Genomic DNA, 22,394 nt, shown 5'->3' on the forward strand with positions numbered 1-22,394 from the left:
CTCTAAATTCCTCATTCCTGTTCAAAATGGTGCAAGAAAAAAAAAATTGTGTTATTTGATCTTCAGAGGCAGTTGAGAAACTTTTTAGAGAACACTTGTTCAATATTGCCGCACTATACAACAAAAAACTGACATGGAATTAAGAGTAACTTTGGATATGTATTTGATTTTAAGTTTTTTAGATCAATGTAAAACCACAAAGCTTAGGCCAGAAGGTCCAACTAGAGGATTAAGATCAATTTATGTAGCATGTTGAAACTATCTTCCTTTGACTGGCATTTTACACAAGATGATCTACACACACCCGTCTACTAAACAAGACATACTGTATTCTGCTGGAAAGATAATTGCATAGTCATGTTTAATGTCTACAAAGAATTACCATTTCAGGCCATAAATTAAATGCCCTTTTGCCAGTGTCGAAAATTAATCAACAATTACTTCCACAAGCTTATAGAAGCCTAGGGGCTACAGGTAAGTATGCATTTAGAACAGAAAGCTCAAGATCTTTAACAAATGGCTACACAAGTTTCCACTGGATAAGTCTCAATGGCTTTAATAACCAAGTGGAGCACATATAGAGACATAACTGATTGACTGTTCATCAGGACTGCCCTGGGAAGGAGAGCATCATATTTACATGTAATTTATTAGTTTTACACTTTACACAAAGGAACTGGTATTTTCAATATGATATGAAAATGAGTATGGCTGAGATGAGACTGAATTGAATGAAATGTCTTGGCTCACAGAACATTCATTTAAAAAAGCTCTAAATTAATCAACATGGCAATTCAAAGATGTACCTTTTTCTATTTTAAATTTACAGGGAGGAATCAGATTAAACTTAAGTCTTCGAACATCTTTTCATGTTGCTAATTGCATCTATGACATTCAGAAGTCAACTGTGTTCATGAACTGTTGAAAATTCCATAAAACAGCAGGAAAAAAAACTCTAGTAAATTAAAGGAAACAAACAATGCACAGGTAAAACAATTCAAGTCACAGAACTACACCAATTACTGTTACCATCTTGGAAACAGTAAATTACTGTACTTCTGTAGATGAATGGTCATAGGCAGGTTTGACATCTGGCTTTATATTTTGTAATGGAGTAAAGTTTTATCCTGGGGTCTGTTCTCTCAAAAACTGTTACCACTGTGGATATGCAACAGATAATTTCTTAACAGAAAAAACACATACAAATACAGTACATTGTCTCGTGTGTAAAAAGACACATTGTAAAGTGATTGAAACAATACAAGGAATCAAAAACAGCTTGGAACACAGTTTTGCTAGTGAATAAACTAAATCTTGCGGCACCACCGTACGACTGGTTAGCACATCTGCCTCACGTTCTGAGGACTGGGGTTCAAATCCCTGGCCCCGCCTGTGTGGAGTTTGTATGTTCTCCCCGTGCCTGCGTGGGTTTTCTCTGGGTACTCCGGTTTCCTCCCACATCCCAAAAACATGTGTGGTAGGTTGATTGAAGACTCTAAATTGCCCATAGGTGTAAATGTGAGTGCGAATGGTTGTTTGTTTATGTGTGCACTGCGATTGGCGGGTGCCCAGTTCAGGGTGTACCCTGCCTCTCGCCCGAAGATAGCTAGGTTAGGCTCCAGCACGCCCGCGACCCGAGTGAGGGTAAGCGGTACGGAAAATGGATGGGTGAATGAAAAACAAAATCTTGCTTTTGTCTACTGAACACGAGTCCACTGTGGGAGAATGGTATTCCCCTTCTTCCCAATCTGTCTCTTGAGGGCTACAGACCAGTGACACAGCAAACTAATTGACGAGTGTTGGGCTTTGTTTCATCTTGGCAGCCTCACAGCAACTCTCACGTAACGTTGCTACTGGACAGATGGTCAGCCAAAGAGCTGAATGACTAGGGGAGCTCCAGTCTGCCTCAAGACTACATGAGCAAGTGCCCTTCTGACCTCTCCCCCCCTTACCCCTCCCCATTAGTCAAATAATGCACTTTGATAATCTTTACAGAGATGTGCAATGCACTGGCTTTTGCCAATAGATACAGCTGAACACCGCCATGCACTTATCCTTTTCATGGTCAGCGGATGACCTGGAGCCAAGCTGATTTGGGCCCTGGACTAGCTGTCAGTCAATCCCAGGTCACATTAGACAAACAATCAGTTGCACTTGTAAATAGCTTGGGAATTGGTTGTTACAACAATGAAAAATACTGAAAGGTATACCTCAGACAAATAGAACAAAGAGGGGAACTCACATGTGTGGACTAAGTTCATAGAAGTTCCTGTTGCGATACTCTTCCACTTTTTCTGGACTGTAGATGGGCAGCGACCTGTAGGGGTTCATGGAGATCACCACACTGCCAATGTAAGTCTGCAGGGAGGAAATCGGTAAACAACTGGTGAATTAACTTGGAATTTCTTGATTTGAACTGGACTGACAATATACTGAGCTAAAAAAAAGACAATTTTAACTCTTATTGTTTAACAACAATGGGAGGAATTTTGCTTGCCTCCGCTTTTCTCAGCTGGGGTTTGCTAATACATTGTTGAGGCTTGCAGTGCCTGAAGTGAAATTGAAGATATACAGGTCACAGGCACTTTTACGGAATCTGTGGGTAGGGCAAAACCTCAGAATGCAGACAGGTGTGGTGCTATAGCTCTTGCTAAACCAATTATGATACTTTGTGTTATTTACTTGTTGCTGTTATTTTTTCCACGAAAGACCCTCTGTCCCAAAAGGGTTTTTTAACAATAGCTTACCGGTCCTTTGTGCTTGCCATCTGCATTGATATTTGGCCTTTTCGGATACAGTACATTGCTGATATACAGTATCAGTGGACTGTGGCGTTGGGGTAACTGAGTAATTACTCACTGCTATTTGAATGCAAAAAATAGGAACTGATGCCAAATAAGTCTTTTGCCTCAATTCTATCCTGACAGTCTGAGCTGAACTTGCCACTATAAAAATAACTTTAGTGACTGACTTCTATAGAGTTATCAAAAGTGACACTTAAAATCCGAAGGAAAACATTTTAAAAATGTCCCAGAATCATAGTGGATAAAACACTGCTTTTTCTGTTTTCCATCACCCCCCCCAACAAGCATTTTTACGTAACGTTAACACCAGGTCTGAGCAAAATCTAACACTTCAGATCACAGAGAGCATAACCAGCCATCTACTCCTACGCTCACAACAGAGCCTGGATAGAACTTTCACACATCAACCTGAAACATTTTCTCTGCTGTCCATGGTAATGGTCGTTGCGTAATCCACTCAAAAATGAGTGAACCATGGCCTTGCCTGTGGCAACAACCTCCCACAGCCTTTCATTCAATAGCTCACAGGAGGAAGCTGTGGGCCTTTTCAAGTGCAGAGTGCTGCTACAAAAGACTATAATTGACTGCAATCTAAACTTCGTCATGTGCTGGTCAGGGTTTTTCACCAAAAGTACACAAAAAACTCATGTATTGAATCAATATTTTATGCTGTAAAATACAAAATGGTTAAAAAAAAAAATGGATGAAACATCAGTCTTGACTGAAGATTTATGGAGTCATGTTACCCTTTTTCAACAACTAATATAATCATAAGACAATTTTAATTGTAGACTTTACACCGATCTGATCGGCATCGGCCGATAATGAGCATTTTATGCTGATCGCTCGATTGGCTTTGTCATAATTCGCCGATCCGATCAATGACGTCGTTGATCGGCTCCGCAAAAGACATTTACGCCAAGTCACGTACAGTATATTCGAATCCAAAAGTGAGTTTATTTTTAGCCTTGTCGCATGTCTTTTGACATAGTACTGTAAATATTTGACCACGAATAAAGTTATGTAAAAAATAATAATAATAAAAAAAAAAAAAAAAAAAAGAAATCTGCAGTGTGGGACAGACAACACGTACCGGATCAGACTACAAGACCAATTGGTCTTGACGTTTGCACTATGTCAGACCACTGCAATAAAAGGTTGTATTCCGATACCACCACATCCCGTTTTTTACGATCACTGGGCTTCATCTTGTCAACTCAAATGCGACCGGATACACTCGTTACCATGGCAACGAGAACAATAATGGCTCTCACCGCGTGTTTGTAAGAACAAAATGTTGAAAAACGTGTGTTGGTGGTCACCGGTGCTCGGGAGAGTACGTTCGTTTAAGGCTTGCTTGGGGTATGTTCACTTACTTTTAATACGATACTGCTCGCAAGCAGGCAACAAAACGTTATGTAGCCTAGCAAGCTAGTGCTAGCACTAACGGTTGAACTGGCATTCTGTCGAATCATGGTCTAAAGTTTTGGTGTCTGTGAAGTAATTTAATTACAGTAAGTTAGCACCCATTATTTCTGTCATTTTGTAATGTTGGTTTGACCCGACTGATTAGAATACATGATCTGACTACAGCAGCGATTTCCAACCTTTATGGAGCCAAGGCACATATTTCACAATTGAAAAATCTCACGGTACAGCAATAAACACAAATGTCACAAAAGTGGATACATTAATTACTTTATGTACTTCCTACCATCTAATACAAGACCATTCATTTGTTCTGTCTGTCACTATGCCTCACTGGCATAGATGAACAAAGATATATAAAAATTATATTTACAATAAATGATGTATGTACAAGTACATACAGAAAATGAACAAGTAATTTAAATAGACACGTTGCTCCATCTTGTGATCGGATCGGTGATCGGTTATCGTTTTTTTAAACTCGCTGATCGGCCCCAAAAATCCTGATCGTGTAAAGCCTATTAGATTGTTGATCTGAAAACTGGTACATGCACATCTGCAGCCCTCTTCTTTCAAACTAAAGTCTGGGTGATAGAAATTGAGTAGAAATGCCAATGCCGACTCATTTATACCTTTGCCAATGATGACATTCTAAAATAAGCACCTTGCTTGTTTGGTCCTGCAATCGAAGCAAGATTGGGAATATTTTTGTCAATGAGTGCTTCATTTATAGTTGGGAGAGTACAATTGTTTGTCATTCAGACTTATTAAAGGAATGTGGGTTGTGATTTCCCAAGTCATTGGTTTTGAAAAGGAAGATAATTTGTTTCTTATAAACCTTTATATTAGTAGCCTTTCTAACATGGAAAAATACTCATCCCATAAGATTGAAGTCTTCATTTAGAAAATTAGAAGCTCTCAGATTATAGATACTGAGAGCTTCATACGAAAAGAACACAAAAATGCCATCCCAATGCTCCTGTGGGAAGTAAGCTGCGTCTTAAGAAAATATTTTGTGTGCTGCTATGGCTATCATTGCTTGCATGAGTTGACATCATCCCTTGGGCACTGTGAGCCAACGGCAACCAGAGCGGAGGTGTAATCATCACAGCTGATGTCTACAGCAGCCAGACAGTCTGAGTATGAAGCTCAAGCTCAGTTATGAGACAAAAATTATTTAGTAAACTGTTTGCTTATACTCTCACATACCATAAAAAACAAATGGATGAGATTGACTGGGTTTCAAAGTACCATTTTGCATTTATAAACTGCTTCTGGACAAGGAATATTAATGTCCGTAAAAATAGAAATATAAACTTAAAGACCCTGAAAATGAATTCAAAGATTTGTTTCTTAAATACATGATACATGTTTGAAGATAAATGCTGAAAAAGTGCAAAGACTGAGAACTATGTAATATTGACTTGTAGAGCTATAGCGTTAAACCTTTTCACCATTTCCTGATTTTTGGGGGATGAATAAAAAAAACTGTTCACGTCAGCAGTTATCCACCACAATTGGGACATCCAGTTAGCTAGCTTGACGTGCCAACACCCCGAAAATGCATTTTCCCTTTGGATAGTCCTTTACAGCAGCTCATTGTCAACCATGAGTGGGCGCACGTCACAGAGAGAAAGATGGAAGCGCGAGGAAGGGGCAAAAAGGTTTTAAAAAAGTCCAGCTGGACAGCCAGCGTGTGGACCGGAGATTTGGGCTGGCACGGCGTGGAAATGACCAGTGACTGGCCGGTGGGATATATACCAGCCACAGAGGTTGGTATATTAAACGGAACCATTTATAGGCTTAAACAGATATATTTTTGCGGCTAAAACATGGCGACGTGTAGCCATTAGAAAGATGCTAGTCGAAGTAGCATCCATATTTCCATGTCATAGCAGTGGTATTGTGCTTGAGTTTACTCAATTTTGAAGCCTTATTTTATATACTTTCAAGAGCTACGAAAGAATCAGTGGTGATTCTGATTCACTCGCAAATCCCCTTGAAAAAAATGAATCCTGAATCAGACTTTTCACATTTGAATCAAAATGAATCAAATAACACACTTCTTACTTTATCCTGACAGGAGCTGCAATGCTGGCACTTCTGTTTTTTTTTTCTTTTCCGGGTGCTGCCATTTTGACTTGGGGCAAAATTGCTTGCGTGTATGTACAGTCCCGTGAAAAAGTGTTGGCCCCCTTCTCAAATTCTTAGATTTTGGCATAGCTTGCCCACTATAATGATTAATAAGGTCAAACAAATAGAGAAATATAACCAAGTGAAATTAAAATGCTGTTTTTAAATGGTGATTTCATTTATAAAGGAAAAAAAAATATTCAAAGTTACCTGGCCCTGTGTGAAAAAGTAATTACCCCCTAAATCTTAACTGGTTGGGCCATCCTCAGCAGCAACAACTGAATTCAAGCGTTTTCTACAACTGTTCCTTGCAAAATTGTTTGAATTCAGCAAAAAATGAGGGTTTTCAAGCATGAACCGCCTTTTAAGGTCATGCCGCCACGTTTCAATCAGATTCAAGTCTGGACTTTGACTAGGCCACTTCATTTTTTTTTTTTTTTTTTTTTTTAAGCCATTCAGAAGTTGCTTGCTGGTGTGTTTTGGATCATCAGAATCCAAGAGCACTTCAGCTTTAGGTCACAAACTGATGGCTGAACATTCTCCTACAGGATTTTCTGTTAAAGAGCAGAATTCATGGTTCCAATCACAGCAAATTGTCCATGTCCTTCAGGAGTTAAGCAGCCCAAGACCACCACACTACCACCACTGTGTGTAACTGTTGGGATGATGTTCTTTTTCTGAAATGCTGTGCTACATTTACGCCGAATGTAACGAGACACACATCTTCCAAAAACTCAACGTTAATCTCGTCAGTCCATATATTCTTCCAAAAGTCTTGGGAATCATTCAGATGTTTTTTTGCAAAAGTAAGACGAGCCTTAATGTTCTTTTTGGTCAGCAGTGGTTTTCACCTTGGAACTCTGCCATGGATTCCATTGTTGCCCAGTCTCTTCGTTATTGTTGCGTCATGAAGACTGACTTTAACTGAAGCGAGGGAGGGTTGTAGTTGGGGTTGGACATCGTTTGAATTTGAGCAATTCTGGTTCAGATTCCTTATTTCGATACCGGTTCCAAACGATTCTCGATTCAGATTATTTTAAGGAGCTGGGTCAAAAAAGTTTGCATGGTTTAAATAAAGGGTGTCCAAATTATGAACATCCATTTTCTTAGCAGCCCGCAGCATAGACTGAAATGAACATTTGACTCAGGGTTCTTTATAACCAGTATCAATATCAAACCTATTAACTCAAAGGCAATGTGTGTGGAAATAACCCAATTGACTTCATATTAATTAATTAATGTTTCAGCGAAAAGTTAAATAGAGCATTGTTAAAATAGTTATTTGGGACTGTTTCATCACATCAAATGGTTTATATGTGCAAGTTTTAACTTGATTTCCTATTTTAAGCTTGTAGCCTTTTATTTTGAAGGGTACGCACTGGAACTCAGCATTTTGACACGAAAAGTAACTTCACACAGCACCGGTGATTGATTATTGTATTTATTTATTTATTTGTATATTTATTTTAAATGGATGGAAGCAAATGCTATAAAACGCTGATTCCTTCCACAATTTTCACCGATGAGGCACAAGGTTAGTGTTTGTGATACAACATTTATGTGAATTTTGTCCCCATTCATTATGATGTAATGTTGCTACAGTGAAGTTTTAGCTCCATGGCTCATCGGCACTTACGGTGGTTTGAAGAATAAATGAAACACTAAAAACCATCAGTGCAAAAGTCCAACCAACCCTTTACCTTGTTCGCTGTCTCAATGTTGGCATAGACGTATTTTATTGTTTCACTCACCCAGTTGACTGAGAGTTGACTTCACTGAAGCTCTGCGCGGTGTAAGCTGAGGCTCGGAACACGTCAGACGCTACACATCGTGAAAGCCCCCTTTGCACAATATAATCTTATTCCAAGTGTTGCACTGAGGCGACTGGTCATTCCTTTTCACAAACTTAAGACAAACTTTTGTTCGGTGCGGCCGCCATTGGGCACAAGCATGTCTTTTCTGTGCATTCTTCTTCGTTGATTTTCGTCACTTCTTCGGGGTGGGCGGACTGTAGGCATCAGAAATGGGAAACGAAATGTATTTAATTTGAACGATTCCGGGAGAACAGGAACTCCCAGTTCCAATCGGTTCTCAATGCCTAACGCTAGCTGCAGCTCTTTAGAAGTTGTCCTGAGTTCCTTCGTGGCCTCCTAGATGAAGCATTGCTGTGCTCTTGGGTAATTTTTGTAGGCCGGCCACTCTTGTGACAGTTCACCACTGTTCCATGTTTCCTCCATGTGAGGATAATGGCTCTCCCTATGGTTTGCTGGAATCCTAAAGCTTTAGAAATGTTTTTTGTAACCCTTTCCGGACTGAGAGCTGTCAATTACTTTATTTCTCGACTGTCTTGGAATTTCTTTGGCTTGTGTCATTTTGTTGCAGCTTTTTTAGATCTTTTGTACGACTTCATGTTGTGGGGACAGATTCTTCTCAAGTGATTTGATTAAACAGGTCTGTAGTTAATCAGGCTTGGGTGTGATCAGAAATTTTTGATTAGCCAAAATTAATTCATGATTTAAGAATGGGCGGGGGGTAATTACGTATTGACAGAGGGCCAGGTAACTGAATTTTTATTTGTTTTCCCCTAATAAATGAAATCACCATTTGAAAACATTTCCAATACATTTGGGTTGAATATCTCTGATACGTACATTTGTTTCATGATCTTCAACATTAAAGTGGGGAAATTTTGCAATCTCAGAATTGTAGCTTCACCAAGATCGTCATAAAGTTTGTTTGAAAAAAATAAAATTAAAATAAAGAGCTGGAGGAAACTTGCATTTATCATAGCTCCAATGAGTTGCATGGATAACATGGGAGCGCCACGATGGAAGCCGAAAAGGAGCCATCGCTGCTAGAGGGCGAGCACGGCAGACAGAATGAGAGAAAGTTTATCCAACACAGCGTGAAAGATGACTAGACAAGGTTGGTAGCCAGAAGGTTAAGTAGCCAGCAGGCTAGCTGTAAAGGCGGCATCTTGGTACAGTCCGCGAGGATTTATGGCACAGAAGAGCACAAAACAGACACGGAAGTCTACATGTGGCCAAGGTACAGCGTGGGATGCCGATTCATGCAAGCCATTTCAAACTAAAAAGAAAACATTTTATTTACGGAGACGCGGCAGCTAAAACACGTCAGTCAAAACGTGCCAACGTACTCTCTCACCCGTTCAATAGATAGTTTTCAAATAATCAAATGTGATTTTTTTATTCGTAGGACTATTATTTTGGAATAGTACAAGAAGTGAAAATGTAAATGTGATTCGCGAGTAATTCGTTACTGTCAATATGAATTTGGCAGGGTTAACAGTTTTCTGGTGGTGTGTCAAATTTAGAAGTCATTTACTTTCACTTTACAGGGACTTTGAATGCCTACAATTTTAGAAATGAACCGAATACCTATACAAAATGTATCCACTAAAATATGTACTGGTACTTACATATATCTCATTGTGGTCAAAGCGCTTCCTCAGGTTTTCAAGAAAGGAGTCTTCAGACAAGGGTTCCAGGAGGACCATGTCACCGACTCCAATCATGTTGTCTAGAAGTGACGTTTTCACCTCCATTTTGGCTGTTGGTCTATCCCTGCAAAAAATAAATAAATTAAGAAATTAAATAGATACATACATAAATTTATCAAACATGCTGTGCAGTAAATCTGGAAAGAGGTGGGCACATCGGGTTAGTGGCCATCGTCTTTGCCTTTTTGTTGAGAGCTGTTCCGTAAAACTTCAAATCAGAATTCTAAGCTGCCGTAAATAAACCGTTGTAAACCTAGCCAGAAGAATAAACGCTGGAGAAGGCATATTGGGGCAATAATAAATTTGACACCATAGATAGGACATAGGTCTTTGGTTGTCTAGTTGGTTGCAAGAATGGCCAAAGAATTAGAACTTTCTGCTTTCCGTCTGGGTGGCTACTTTGATGGAAATGCTCCCATTTCAGTGTGTTTTATAAATCAAAGAAACAGCATGGGATTCCCAATTTTATCACCAGTCTGCTTGCTACAACACACAGCCAGTACACGATCTGGGCTAAAGAGCACCTGGACAAAGACCATGCTGGGGCTGGCAGTTTTCAGTCCTGTGTTGCCCTCATATGCCTTTGGGCCAGTAATCCCATTGCTATAGGACAGGAGAAAAGAGGGGCCCTAGCATACATTCATGGCCTTGATACGGGGCTTTGCTCAACCACAAACCCAATGTTCACTGCTGTGACTTCTCGCTCACAGTGGGCCAACAGATGAGGCCATGCAGTCATCCACTGTTCACTACTCACATAACACACAGTGTATTTTGCAATAGATTGCAGTTAATATAAGCATAAAAAGTCAACACATCCCAATGTTTTTTAGTGTGTCTCTCAGTAGTAGTACCAGTAGTAGTTCCAGAGGACAGTCCCATATCTTAAAATTAAGCTGACACTGGGGGGGTTGTGCGATGCAAACAGAGAGAACACAGGCATCCAACGCAGGTAATGCAATGACTCAGAACAAATTACATGAGGCTTAGACCAAAAACCCACAAACGTTCCAACATGACTGTTCGGGGTGTCAAACAAGTAGTAACTCAGAAACAGCCCCAGTTCTTGGACGAAAAAAATAAATAAATAAATAAAAAAAATAAAAGGAAAACTGGCTCCGTGTAGACTTCCTCCTCACATTTTCTCTGGCTTCTATTCCCCTCCAGGGCCTAATTTTATCAGTCCAGAAAGAGGCTGCATGGCTGTCGTATGTCATGAAAGATAGTTGCAAAGAAACAAAACTGCATAATTTATAAAAATAAGCAATTGCTGAAATATTTGGCATTGTTGTAGTTCCAAAGACTTCCTTTTAAACTCATTCACTGCTGTAGACATTTATATTCATCAACTAGATTCCAACGGTTTGCTGCCACCGATGCATATATCGGTCAATTACGTTTCTCAATGGAAGACGGTCTCACCCAGCTTGTTTTTGAAATTCAGGTTGGTAAACCACCGTACTGACCAACAGATCCTTGCAGATGGCAGTGTTGCAACACTTTGGATTTGGGCTCAGCACAGCTTTTGACTAAAAGATAAAGATTATGCAGTGAATCTCAGCTTGCCATGTCAATTAAGAGGGAGAGAAATTAGAACACTGATGGAAGTCGGAGATGTTTAGGCATTTCACGTGAACAGAGTACGTACAGTATATGCAAGGTATAAACGGAGTATGTGTCGCAGTAGGTAGTAGAGAGTGTGTCGCAACCGTGAGAAGAGATGACGCTGGTCATGGATGGAATAGCGTCCGCCATGCCACACTCGAGCCATGCGGCGTGTCAGCGTCTTTTTCTTAGCTGTATACGTGTAAATAAGTTTTGCCATCAATAGCCCTTTCTCAGTCTTCTTGTTGCTGTTTTATAGTTTGAAGTGTCACAAAATCGAAACATATTAGCGTCAAAGTCATTGTTCTGCTAGACAAAAATCTAATTTTGGGGTGAAACCAACCCATGTTGCAATACTGATTACAAAAGAATGGGAAAAGCTAGAAAAAAAAAAAAAGAGATTTCTGGCGAAAGAAGAGAGTCCACTATTTTTGTAGGTTTGGTGCTTATTACAGAATATTCTGTGAGTCATACAAGATTAGTCAAAATGCTCAAAAACAACTTGGCAATATGGTGAACTCTGCTTTCAAAACAGCTGGCATTTAATAAAAAAAACTTTTCCATATGTGCCCTTGAAATGTAAACAAATGCACAAACCTCTGTCAAAGCAGAAATATTCAACTGGCTTTAAAGGTCCCATATTTTGGCTATTTAGACCTCCACACGATCTGATCAGTATCAACCGATAATTAGCATTTTATGCTGATCAGCGGAAATGTCATAATTCGCCGATCTGATCAATGACGACATTGATCGGCTCCGCAAAAGACATTTACTCCGCGTCACCATCGTGTACAGTATATTTGAATACAAAAGCTAGTTTATTTTTAGCCTTGTCGCGTGTCTCGTAGTACTGTAAATATCTGACAGCCAATAAAGTTTTTTATTTTATTTTTTAAAACATGTCGGCAGTGTGGGACAGAACATAATGCCCGGATCAGACAAGAAGACAAATTTGGTCTTTCACGATGTTACTACGTCAGACTACTGCAATACCACCGCATCCAGTCTTTTACGATCACTGGGCTTTATCTTGTCAACTCAAATGCAACCGGATATACTCGTTACCACGGCCACAACAACAATCAATCGCGGCGTGTGTATTATAAGAAGAAAATTGGGAAAAACTTGTGCTGGTGGTCACCGGTGCTCGGGAGAGGACTTTAACTCAAGGCATGTTCACGTACTTTTAATACTGTACTGCTAGCAAGCAGGCAACAAAACGTAATATAGCCTAGCAAGTTAGTGCTCGAACTAATGGTTGTACCGGCGTTCTGTCGAATCATGCTGTAAAGTTTCGGTCTGTGTGAAGTAATTTAATTACACTAAAGTAATTTAATTAAAGTAAGTTAGCACCCATTATTTCTGTCATGTTGTAATGTTGATTTGATCTGACTGATTAGAAGACATGACCTGACAAGATATTTTTGAAGATACGTGAAAACAGTCGGATCGGTGATCGGTTATCGTTTTTTTAACCTCACTGATCAGTGATCGGCCCCAAAAATCCTGATCATGTATATCCTAATTAGCACCTGTAAAAAATGTCATAGACTTGCACCATGGAAAGAGAGTTAGACACATTGTGCATAAAAACTAGACTGATGGCCCTTTCCTCATCAGTGAAAACACATGCTGACCATTCTTACAACAAAATGTTGCCTCTGTTGGCAGCCTAAAGGTCTCGGCCTCTTTGCTAGTAACCCAACACACTCCACATCTAAGAGGTGGCTTTGAGGCAGCCAGTGGCACAATCCCATTAATAAGAGCTGCAGGCTGCTGCTAACTGCTGGACTGCCTCCAAACCGGGAGAAGAGAAGATCTGACAGCTTTGATTAAACTCCAGAGATAATCCTTCCTGCTGAGAGGTCAAGGGCCAACCAAAGAACAGTAAATTAAAAAAATAATAATATTGACTGAGACTTACCAAGAGTTCAGTGCTTCTTTAATTTGATCATTAAAAGGAAATATCATTACCGTTTAAACTTAACACAGAGCTGCTTTGATTTATGAGTTTAATTTGTTCCGTGACCACGCTCGTAACCCAAAACATCTTTTCCCAATGGATAGAAAGGCCAATAATCCATTCCAGCTCCCCAGTAAAACACCAACAAAACAAAAAATGTAACATGGATTTTAAGAAAACTAGAACTCTACAGTATTGTTAATTAAAACATACAGTAATAACCTAATTAAATAGAATGTAACCCTTCCATTGTGGGGCTACTTCTGGAGGTGCCTTGGCCCCCTGGGGGCAGTACAATATATACATATGGATATGAACAACTGTCAAAACGTAACAGTAAACAACAGTAATATTTAGTAATTTTTCACAGATGATATATATACAGATGACTGCTGTGACAAATTATTAGGAATCCCACTTGTGTTCCAGGCAGGACACACCCTGCTGCAAAATGATTGACTGCAGGACATACGCCGCTGCAATGACTGGTTGCTGCACCCCGGTAGTACCCTACTGCTTCCAGATGGGAAAAGTATGTGACTTCAGTGTGACAGCATAATTATTAATCCCACCAACCCTTAACACACCCTAACCCCAACCCAAATGATAATAAACTTGGTTGTTTTTATTTGGTACAAATGTGATACATACACTATATTGCCAAAAGTGCTTGCTGGCCTGCCTTGGCTCACATATTTTAAGTGATCGCGCATTTTAAATCCATATGGTTTAATACGATGTTGGTCTACCCTTTGTAGCTGTAACAGCGTCAACTCTTTTGGGAAGGCTTTCAACAATGTTTAGGGGTGAGTTTATGGGAATTTTTGCCCATTCTTCCAGGATCATATTTGGGAAGTCACACACTGATGTTGGACGAGAAGGCCTAGCTCAATGTCCACTCGAAATTAACCCAAAGGTGTTCTATCAAATTGAGGGCAGGACTCTGTGCAGGCCAATCAAGTTCCTCCATACTAAATTCTCTCATCAATGTCGTTATGGACCTTGCTTTGTGCGATGGTGCACAGACATGTTGGAACAGGAAGGGGTAATCCCCAAACTGTTTGACTGTCCAAAATCTCTGGGTATGATGAAGCATTCAGAGCTCCTTTCACAGGAGCTCAGGGGTTACCGGTAATATTTTGGACATTTTCAAGTCTGTGGAAACTGTGTGGCGATGCCCCCTTCCTATTTCAACATGACTGTGCATCAGAGCACAATTCAAGGCTCATAAAGACACGGATGAGAGAGTTTGATGTGGATGAACTTGACTGGCCTGCACAATCCTGACCTCAACCCGATAGAACACTTTTGGATGAATTAGAACGAAGACTGAGAGCCAGGCAGTCTCGTCCAAAATCAGTGTGTAACCTCACAAATGCGCTTCTGGATCATAATGATCATAAATTCCCATAAACACACTCCTATACTTTGTGGAAACCCTTCCACGAAGAGTTTAAACTGCAGAGGGTGGATTTATATCATATTAAACCCTATGGATTAAGAATGGAATGTCACTTAAATTCATATCGAATCAAGGAAGGTGAGCAAATACTTTTGGCAATACAGTATAGTGTATTTGGAATTGTCATCTCATTACATCTGCCGAGCCTACCCTTACTGTGGTGCACAAGCCATTCATATTTCAGCAGGGTGTGCCCTGCCTAAAAGTGGGATTCCAAATAAGGCGCCTGCGACTATTGCTATATTGGCTGTCTACATATGTTGTTGCACCATTTGTGTTGGAATATAACACTCCAACATCCACGCTAGTTTCATTAGCTCGTCTATCGTGTTTTACATTATGCGTTTGCATTAAGCTAGTAGACTTTCGTTTGAGCACAACATGTTAATTATTTTTGTTGCATGTTCAGTTTGACAGTAAACTTCCAACTGGTAGGGGCAATAAGCAGCTTGAAGCAAGCAGTTGGCCTCTTTTTTTTGAATAATTGTGCATTATCTGCAAAACTGCTGCTTCTTGTGAAGTGAGTTGAGTTCTCTGCCACCATCAAGCACTCATCTTAAATTTTCACCCACGAGTCAAAGCGCAAAAAAATCTGCCGAGCGACGAATCGCATCTTAAAAAAACTCCCAAGTTGAGGTACCACTGTATTTAGAAGTGTTTTATTAGTTGTATTGTGACCTTTTCTCACTCCTAATTACACTTTCCTTGCACCTCCGGATATACCTGCTTTCCCCTTTGCCCAATATGCACTCGCAACAACATCAAATGTCAGTTAAATGGCACGCCTGTCTCTTGGATTTTACAGTATCTCAGATACACATTCTACAGTCCAGATGATAAAATTTCAAACTAAAATACATTCCACAAATACATATAGATTTTAATCAGTGAAAATCTGATACTGATGGATGAGCTGGGCCTGAGATTTCACCATCATCATTATTATGAAACATGTTTTGTGGCCCAGATTGCCCCGCCAGATCAAATCTGCAAGGGCAACATAGTGAAACACCAATAAATGTGCATTTACAGAAACATGGCTTACGGCTACATCCTTTTTTTTTTTTTTACCCTCGAATTGACCACATTGTATTCCATCTTACTATTGTTTATAATCTTCAATTGTATCGGATGTGCTCATACTGGACTGCCTCATGCCGAAAGCGGTTTCTAATATTTTGATCATTTTGTGTAGCTTTTAATCATTTTATCCCAGGAGCAGCTGTTTGAGAACACATCCATGTCCAAGCGGAGGGTGATGCAATCTAGTTGAAAAATGCCCCGCAGATCGAGTTGGTCTTGCCATGGCAGTCGAGTCACGATATCACAACTTGCCAGAAACGGGAGATTCAAATTGTCCTTAATGGAGCAGCATCACATCATGGGTGAGCCAGAGAGCAGGCAAGGACTCTAGAGGACAGAGGTTGAAATTGACTGGAAAAGTGACCTAGAATACCAAGTCATCAACATCACTCAGATCTGCGTGATTGGGAGAGTACAAGTTTGGACATGAATATACTTGGTGGACCTTAACAAAAACAATTACAAGCATCTACCATTCCTTGGTTAACCAAAAAAAGTATAGCTTACTAACATTTCTGAATGCAACTTTTCATACTGTGATGAAATTGGACACGGGATCATATTGAGTGTTTAAGGTATGCAAACAGTAATACTCATCTTTTCCATTTCCTTTCAGAAAGCAGGTTCCACAAAAATGTAGATGACAAAGCTAACAATTTAATAACTGCGCTCAATCTAAAACAAAAAAAATTAAAAAGGGGTTGGGAGCAGGTGACTGATGGTAACTATAGTTTTGTTTTTTTTCCATGACATAAAAGAAGCTAAAAGGAACACAGCAATTGTCAGTCCCTATTTACCTGTCTTTGTCCTGCCTGTCACAAAATATTGAAGGGGAAAAAAAGTCAATGCTCCAGTTGTTTGTGTTTGGTCAAGCATGAATTTAATATGATTAAACCACAAACACACACTCATAACATAAGGTTTATTCAATACAAAGCCTCCAATAATATGCTCTATATACGGTAATCAAACATGTATTGCGTGGGTTAGGATAGATATTTTAAAGATTTTAAAGATTTATGAACCTACCAGACTTATTAATCTTCCACCACTCCTATTAAACTCTACCCTACTCAGAAACACTTTCTAAATAGCGTTTTAACACCTCTCTTAAAGATACAGTAATCCACAGTACTACTATACAACGTGTACATTTCATTCCTTGTAACATGTGTTTCAAATGATTTTTTCTTTTACTTTTTACAGTCTTAATGTTTTAGGCTAGGAAGCATTTATTTTACCAACAAAAATTACAGCATACACTCAAAATCCCTTGACATGGCAAATTATGTGCATTATGAATATGAAAAAAAATCTGCAATGCACCCAATCCACAATAGGTGAACCACGATATAATGAGGTACAAACAGCAGAGCTACACAACTGACAACCAAAGCAGAGAAAATGAATGTTTTCCCCGGATAGAGTTTTGGGACAACGTACACTGAACATTTGCCTGTTTAGTGTTACTTGAAATTTGGGAGCAGAGATGCCTGTGCATCAGCAATTGTATGTTAAGAAACGTTCTTAAACTGTTGGACTATTTGCTCACGCAGTTGTTCACAAAGAGGTGAACCTCGCTCCATCCTTGCTTGTGAACAACTAAGCCTTTTGGAGATGCTTCTTTTATACCCAATCATGACACTCACCTGTGTCCAATTAACCTGTTCACCTGTGGAATGTTCCAAACAAGAGTGTTTTTTTAGCATTCCTCAACTTTCTCAGTCTTTTGTTGGCCCTGTCCCAGCTTTTTTGGAACGTGTTGCTGCGCCGATAATTGTCTATCCCTACTCTGTTCAACAAGAACAACATTTACAAATAAGTGTTTTGTTTTCTTTTTTTTGGGGGGGGGCTTTAACAAATGAATTAGGAGAAGACTGCCAGATGATAAGAAGACTACAGTAAATTCGATTTCCATTGTTTCCAATGGGGGAAATTGATTCTAACAAAATGAACTTCAAGGGTTCCACTTTTCTTGAGCTTTACGATTCACGGCGTTCTGAATCATACATCACCAGCAGTGGTTAAAAGCTAAACCACACGAGCATCCTGCAAGGTTTGCAGTCTCCCAGTGTATGAGCACATGAATACACCTCAAATGTTCCCCAGACTGCTTTGCAACAGTAAGCAGCACAAGGACACTAGGTTGGTTTCATCTGTGAATTGAGGCGGCAGCTGTCCAATTCAAATAGACAGCACGACAACTCAAGAAAGTAAATAGCGGGGGGAGAAGTTGAATGGTTGGAAAATGTTGAGATAACTATGTTGACATAAGAATAGCTGTTGGTCTTTGAAAATAAAAATGCACATTTTTAGGCTTGTGTGGTTTAATGAAAATGGGTCCTATTCTGAGACAATTTTGGGTGGATTTACATTGCAAAATATTAAGATTATTATAATTTTTTTGCCCGTAAGTGGTACAATTCAGATATGCATCATAGCAGCATACGTTCGGTCTCTTCCAAATGTAGATACAAATCTGACACAGATCGGATATGTGCCAATCAGACTGCAGTATAAGCGTACATATCCGGTATACCCCGTCGGTGAGCATGACATCGTCGAAATACACCGATTGGTGATCTATCCTCAGCCGCATTTGCCCAAACATCACAAATAAATGTAAAAAAAAAAAAGCATCCATTGTAAATCTAAACGAGCAAATGATATAGCATTAAAAATTATATACCGTAAATATGCTACATTAGAGGCGTGCCCATCATTAAATATGCAAAATAAATGTTGACGGCTGCTAGGGGTATAATGTGACGGTTACCATCATTTAAATCAATTAATAAGAAGAGTCACCCCAGGACATAGGTTTAATTATACATTTATGTACAATGGTAACTTCACATATGATTTCGCCAACTTACGAGTTTTTCTAATTACGAGCCAGTCGTTTTTTTTATTTTTGCTGTGAGCCTAAATTTGTCTTTCAAGTGAGCTTCAGATGCACCACCTCGCGAGTGAAGTGATTAAAAAAAAAAAAAGATATTACTGATAAGATACTGTCATGCCATTGCATGTGGGCAAGGAGAACGACAGTCACCGATGCACTTTCACCCATTTATTGAACAGTCAAATACAAAAAGAGAACACTCCCAAAGCTGCTGTAGGCCACAACTCAAGCCCAGACGCTCACACGCAGACTAATCCAACCAAATAAACCAACACGAAGCCAACTCCCGATGTTACTTACTAGGCAACACGCCTTGAAGACACATATCCAACACAAATACGATAGTAATTATACTTGATAAAAAACAGTTTATTTCTTTACCAATTTCACCGATGGATGAACTAAAGGCAGTTATAAAACTGCAGTTTGTTTACTTTCAAACTTCAGATCCTGGAGCCAACGCGAGTGACGTCATATCGGCACCCTTTTTTAGTCAGTGTGAACCTCAATCTTATTTCTCGCTCTCTTCAAAGAATAACTTCACACGATACAAGACAAGGAAAGAAAACTTTGGTCCTACTGTATGCCAAAGGCCAATGTAGAGGGAATCTTTACTGTATAGTTTAATTAGAAAAGAATATCCATCTATTATTTGTTTTTTACTCCTGCATTTATTTATAGTTCATTTATGGTGTTTTGGTTTATCATATTCACAGCACTTTGTTACAGCTTCAGTTGTTATTTAAGTGCTCTATCAATCAAGTTGAGTTGAATTACATTCTCTTTATGCTCTATTTTAGGTTTTTATACAATACAGGGCTAATTTTCTTAAACAAAAACATCTAATAAAATGGTGGTGCTTTGGGGTGTCTTGAACATTAATGACATTTTAATGGGGAAAATTTATTTGATAAATTACAAGCTTGGTCATGGAGCAAAATTAAATTTGCAAGTCAAGATACTAGTGTATTATCGTTTAATTCTGAGGTTTCATTGCTCTGTGTTGATGCTTGTGGAGTTGTTTACATAAAATTTGGGCATCTGCACATGCGGGTTGTTTGATTTGTTCTGTCAGTGTAAACACAGCCTTGTCGGATATGTGTGACCTGAAATGTACATGGCATGAAATCAGAATTAGGCGCTTGGACCTGCAGTGTAAATCCAGCCTTTGACATTGACATGTGCACAGATAGCTTCGATGCAAATGGCTTTTTTGCGTTTGGAACTGCATATGTAGACTTGTACCTTTGTTGATGCAGTGCTAACATGAGCCATGCCTCACAACACTATCCAGCATGGGTCGGTTGGCAAGGCAAGTACAAACACTATTCTCCACAACAGCCTGGCTGGGAGACTTTGGTCCTTTAAATACACCACCAGAGGCCATAACCGCTCAGTGGGTTGTGTTCACAAAAAGTGCTTCAGGCACATTTATTGACGCACTATCAACTTAAAACAACCGCTGAAGATAAAAGGAGGAGGAAAAAGTCAAAATGATTTGTCAAGCCAAAAGATAAAGAATTGCACAAACGTTTCACATTATCTCACATAACTGTTTGACCAGTAAAGTTCATTATTTGATGTGTTGTGAAGACCTCTAAGCCAACAGGCGCAGGACATATTCGTGAACATACAGACCAAAAAAAACCTAACAATCCCTATAAAAAGTCCTGTAAGAGTCTAGCAAGACTCAGGTTGACTTCAGATTAAGAAGTACTTATAATGGAGCAGATTACGCCTAAAAAAATTAATGTAGTTGTGTTTCATAACAGATAATTTTCCTCTCACAGATGAATAAAGTGTCTATCAAGACAGAAGAGTATTGACATTTTTCTGGCAACCTGCTAAACAAATAATTGTATGTATCGATGTTATTTGCTGTAGTCCTAGCAAATTGTATATACTTTGTATATACAGTGCTGAATGAGTACCTTTTATACACATGCACAGGGGGACCAGATGTGATATAATCAGCCATTCTACGTCTAGCATTGATTTATTCCAGTGCACTTAAAAAAAAAAAAAAAAATAAAAAAATAAAATAAAAAAGATTCGTTGGAATCCGTTTAAAAATGGAGGGTTGTTGTTCAATTTTAAAGTTTAGAACAAGTTTCTCTTTTCCACAACGTGAACTGCACATTCTGTTTAAAGTTTCACGATGGCCACAAATATTCGGAGGTACGAGAAATACGCCGGAAAGTTGGAAATATTTCAGTTTGGTGTTCATCTCCTCAGTGGGGCATCTCACCACACACACACACAAAGACGCCAGATGAAGTCAATTAACTCGAGACGCAAAAGTCAAGGAGCAGAAAAGCGACTCAACTGCAAAACACTGGAGCATTCTCTTCCCTCTTTTCATACTACTTTCCAAATTATTAATAAACAGTACAAAGAAACGTTAATACAAGCCCCAACCCCCTCCACGACGAAGCGGGTCGAAATGAATGAGTCGGGGAAGCAGACGTTTGGGAAAAGTGTCCAAAAGTTGAAGCAACTGAACAAAGCAAAAAAACAAACTAGAGTTGATGATCACATTGAAATGCCGAACTTACCTGTTAACTCTCTAAAAGTCGCAGTTCACTTTCTTCCAATATCCAATGCAACAACAGAAGAGGGGATGGGGGCGGGAGGGGATGGGGGTAGGGGGGAATGGACCGTGGAGATGATTCCCCAAAACCGGAGCGGTTCGGAGCCCGTCCCGGCTGGCTGGAAGTGCAAATTCGGGTCTTGGAGCTTGAACGTGGCTCTCGGCACTTTTGAATGGCGCTCCGGACGGACTTGAGAGCTCGGCGTCCTCCGGCCACAGGGAGTGTCCAAAGCGGCGGCGTCTCCGGGATAGTTGAGCCAACGTCCCCTAATCACCTCCGGCGTGCAGGGAAGTGGGGGTAGTGGTGCTTTCACGTGCTATCGGACATTTGCGATTGTACTTTGTGGCCAACGTGGAGTTTTGTTGTTAAAGTCACAGATGGCACAAACTGTCTAAAACAGAGAGAGACAGAGAGACTGGGAGATAGAGAAAGAGGGAGAGAGAGAGAGAGAGAGAGAGAGAGAGAGAGAGAGAGAGAGAGAGAGAGAGAGAGAGAGAGAGAGACCTTTGGAAACACACATTCCAAAGCCACCAAATTTAAATGGGCCAAACGACTATTGTACTGGCTAACCCAAAGCATATGCCATGATACTGCATTTATAAATCACTTATGGTTTGACAAGTAAAGTCTACATTCAAATATTCGTTTATAAAGAAAAGGAGAAAACAGAAAAAAGGAAAAACTATCTAAAAGGAAGTTGATGGGGAAAGTAGCAATATTTCCGAGGTAACATAAACGCACCATTCTAATCATTCCATCATCCCCCTCGGCGTAGTCATCATTGCGCAACACCCCCCTCATGTGTCTTGTTTCTAAATCGCACACAACAATTTGTTGACGGTTACTTTTTGGTCTCAGGGGTGTCCAAACTTTTTCTTCCGAGGGCCGCATACAGAAAAA

The 22,394-nt window shown here is 39.7% G+C and overlaps 1 protein-coding gene across 3 annotated transcripts in view; it reads right to left on the minus strand.

Moving 5' to 3' along the window:
- Positions 1-21,820, minus strand: part of myo1b (myosin IB) — a 70,194-nt gene extending 48,374 nt beyond the window's left edge. Inside the window, exons 1-3 of one of the 3 annotated variants that reach the window (XM_061791920.1) lie at positions 21,459-21,820; positions 9,805-9,949; positions 2,243-2,358 (exon numbers count right to left, since the gene is read on the minus strand). In XM_061791920.1, the coding sequence (XP_061647904.1) occupies positions 2,243-2,358; positions 9,805-9,930 (242 nt within the window). In that variant the 5' untranslated portion in view covers positions 9,931-9,949; positions 21,459-21,820. The remainder of the gene's footprint in view (positions 1-2,242; positions 2,359-9,804; positions 9,950-21,458) is intronic. The other 2 variants (XM_061791921.1, XM_061791922.1) reach the window with 2 other exon arrangements.
- Between the last annotated feature and the right edge of the window lie 574 nt (positions 21,821-22,394).

The sequence above is a fragment of the Phyllopteryx taeniolatus genome, chromosome 12, assembly GCF_024500385.1.
Source record: "Phyllopteryx taeniolatus isolate TA_2022b chromosome 12, UOR_Ptae_1.2, whole genome shotgun sequence".
Lineage (NCBI taxonomy): Eukaryota > Metazoa > Chordata > Actinopteri > Syngnathiformes > Syngnathidae > Phyllopteryx > Phyllopteryx taeniolatus.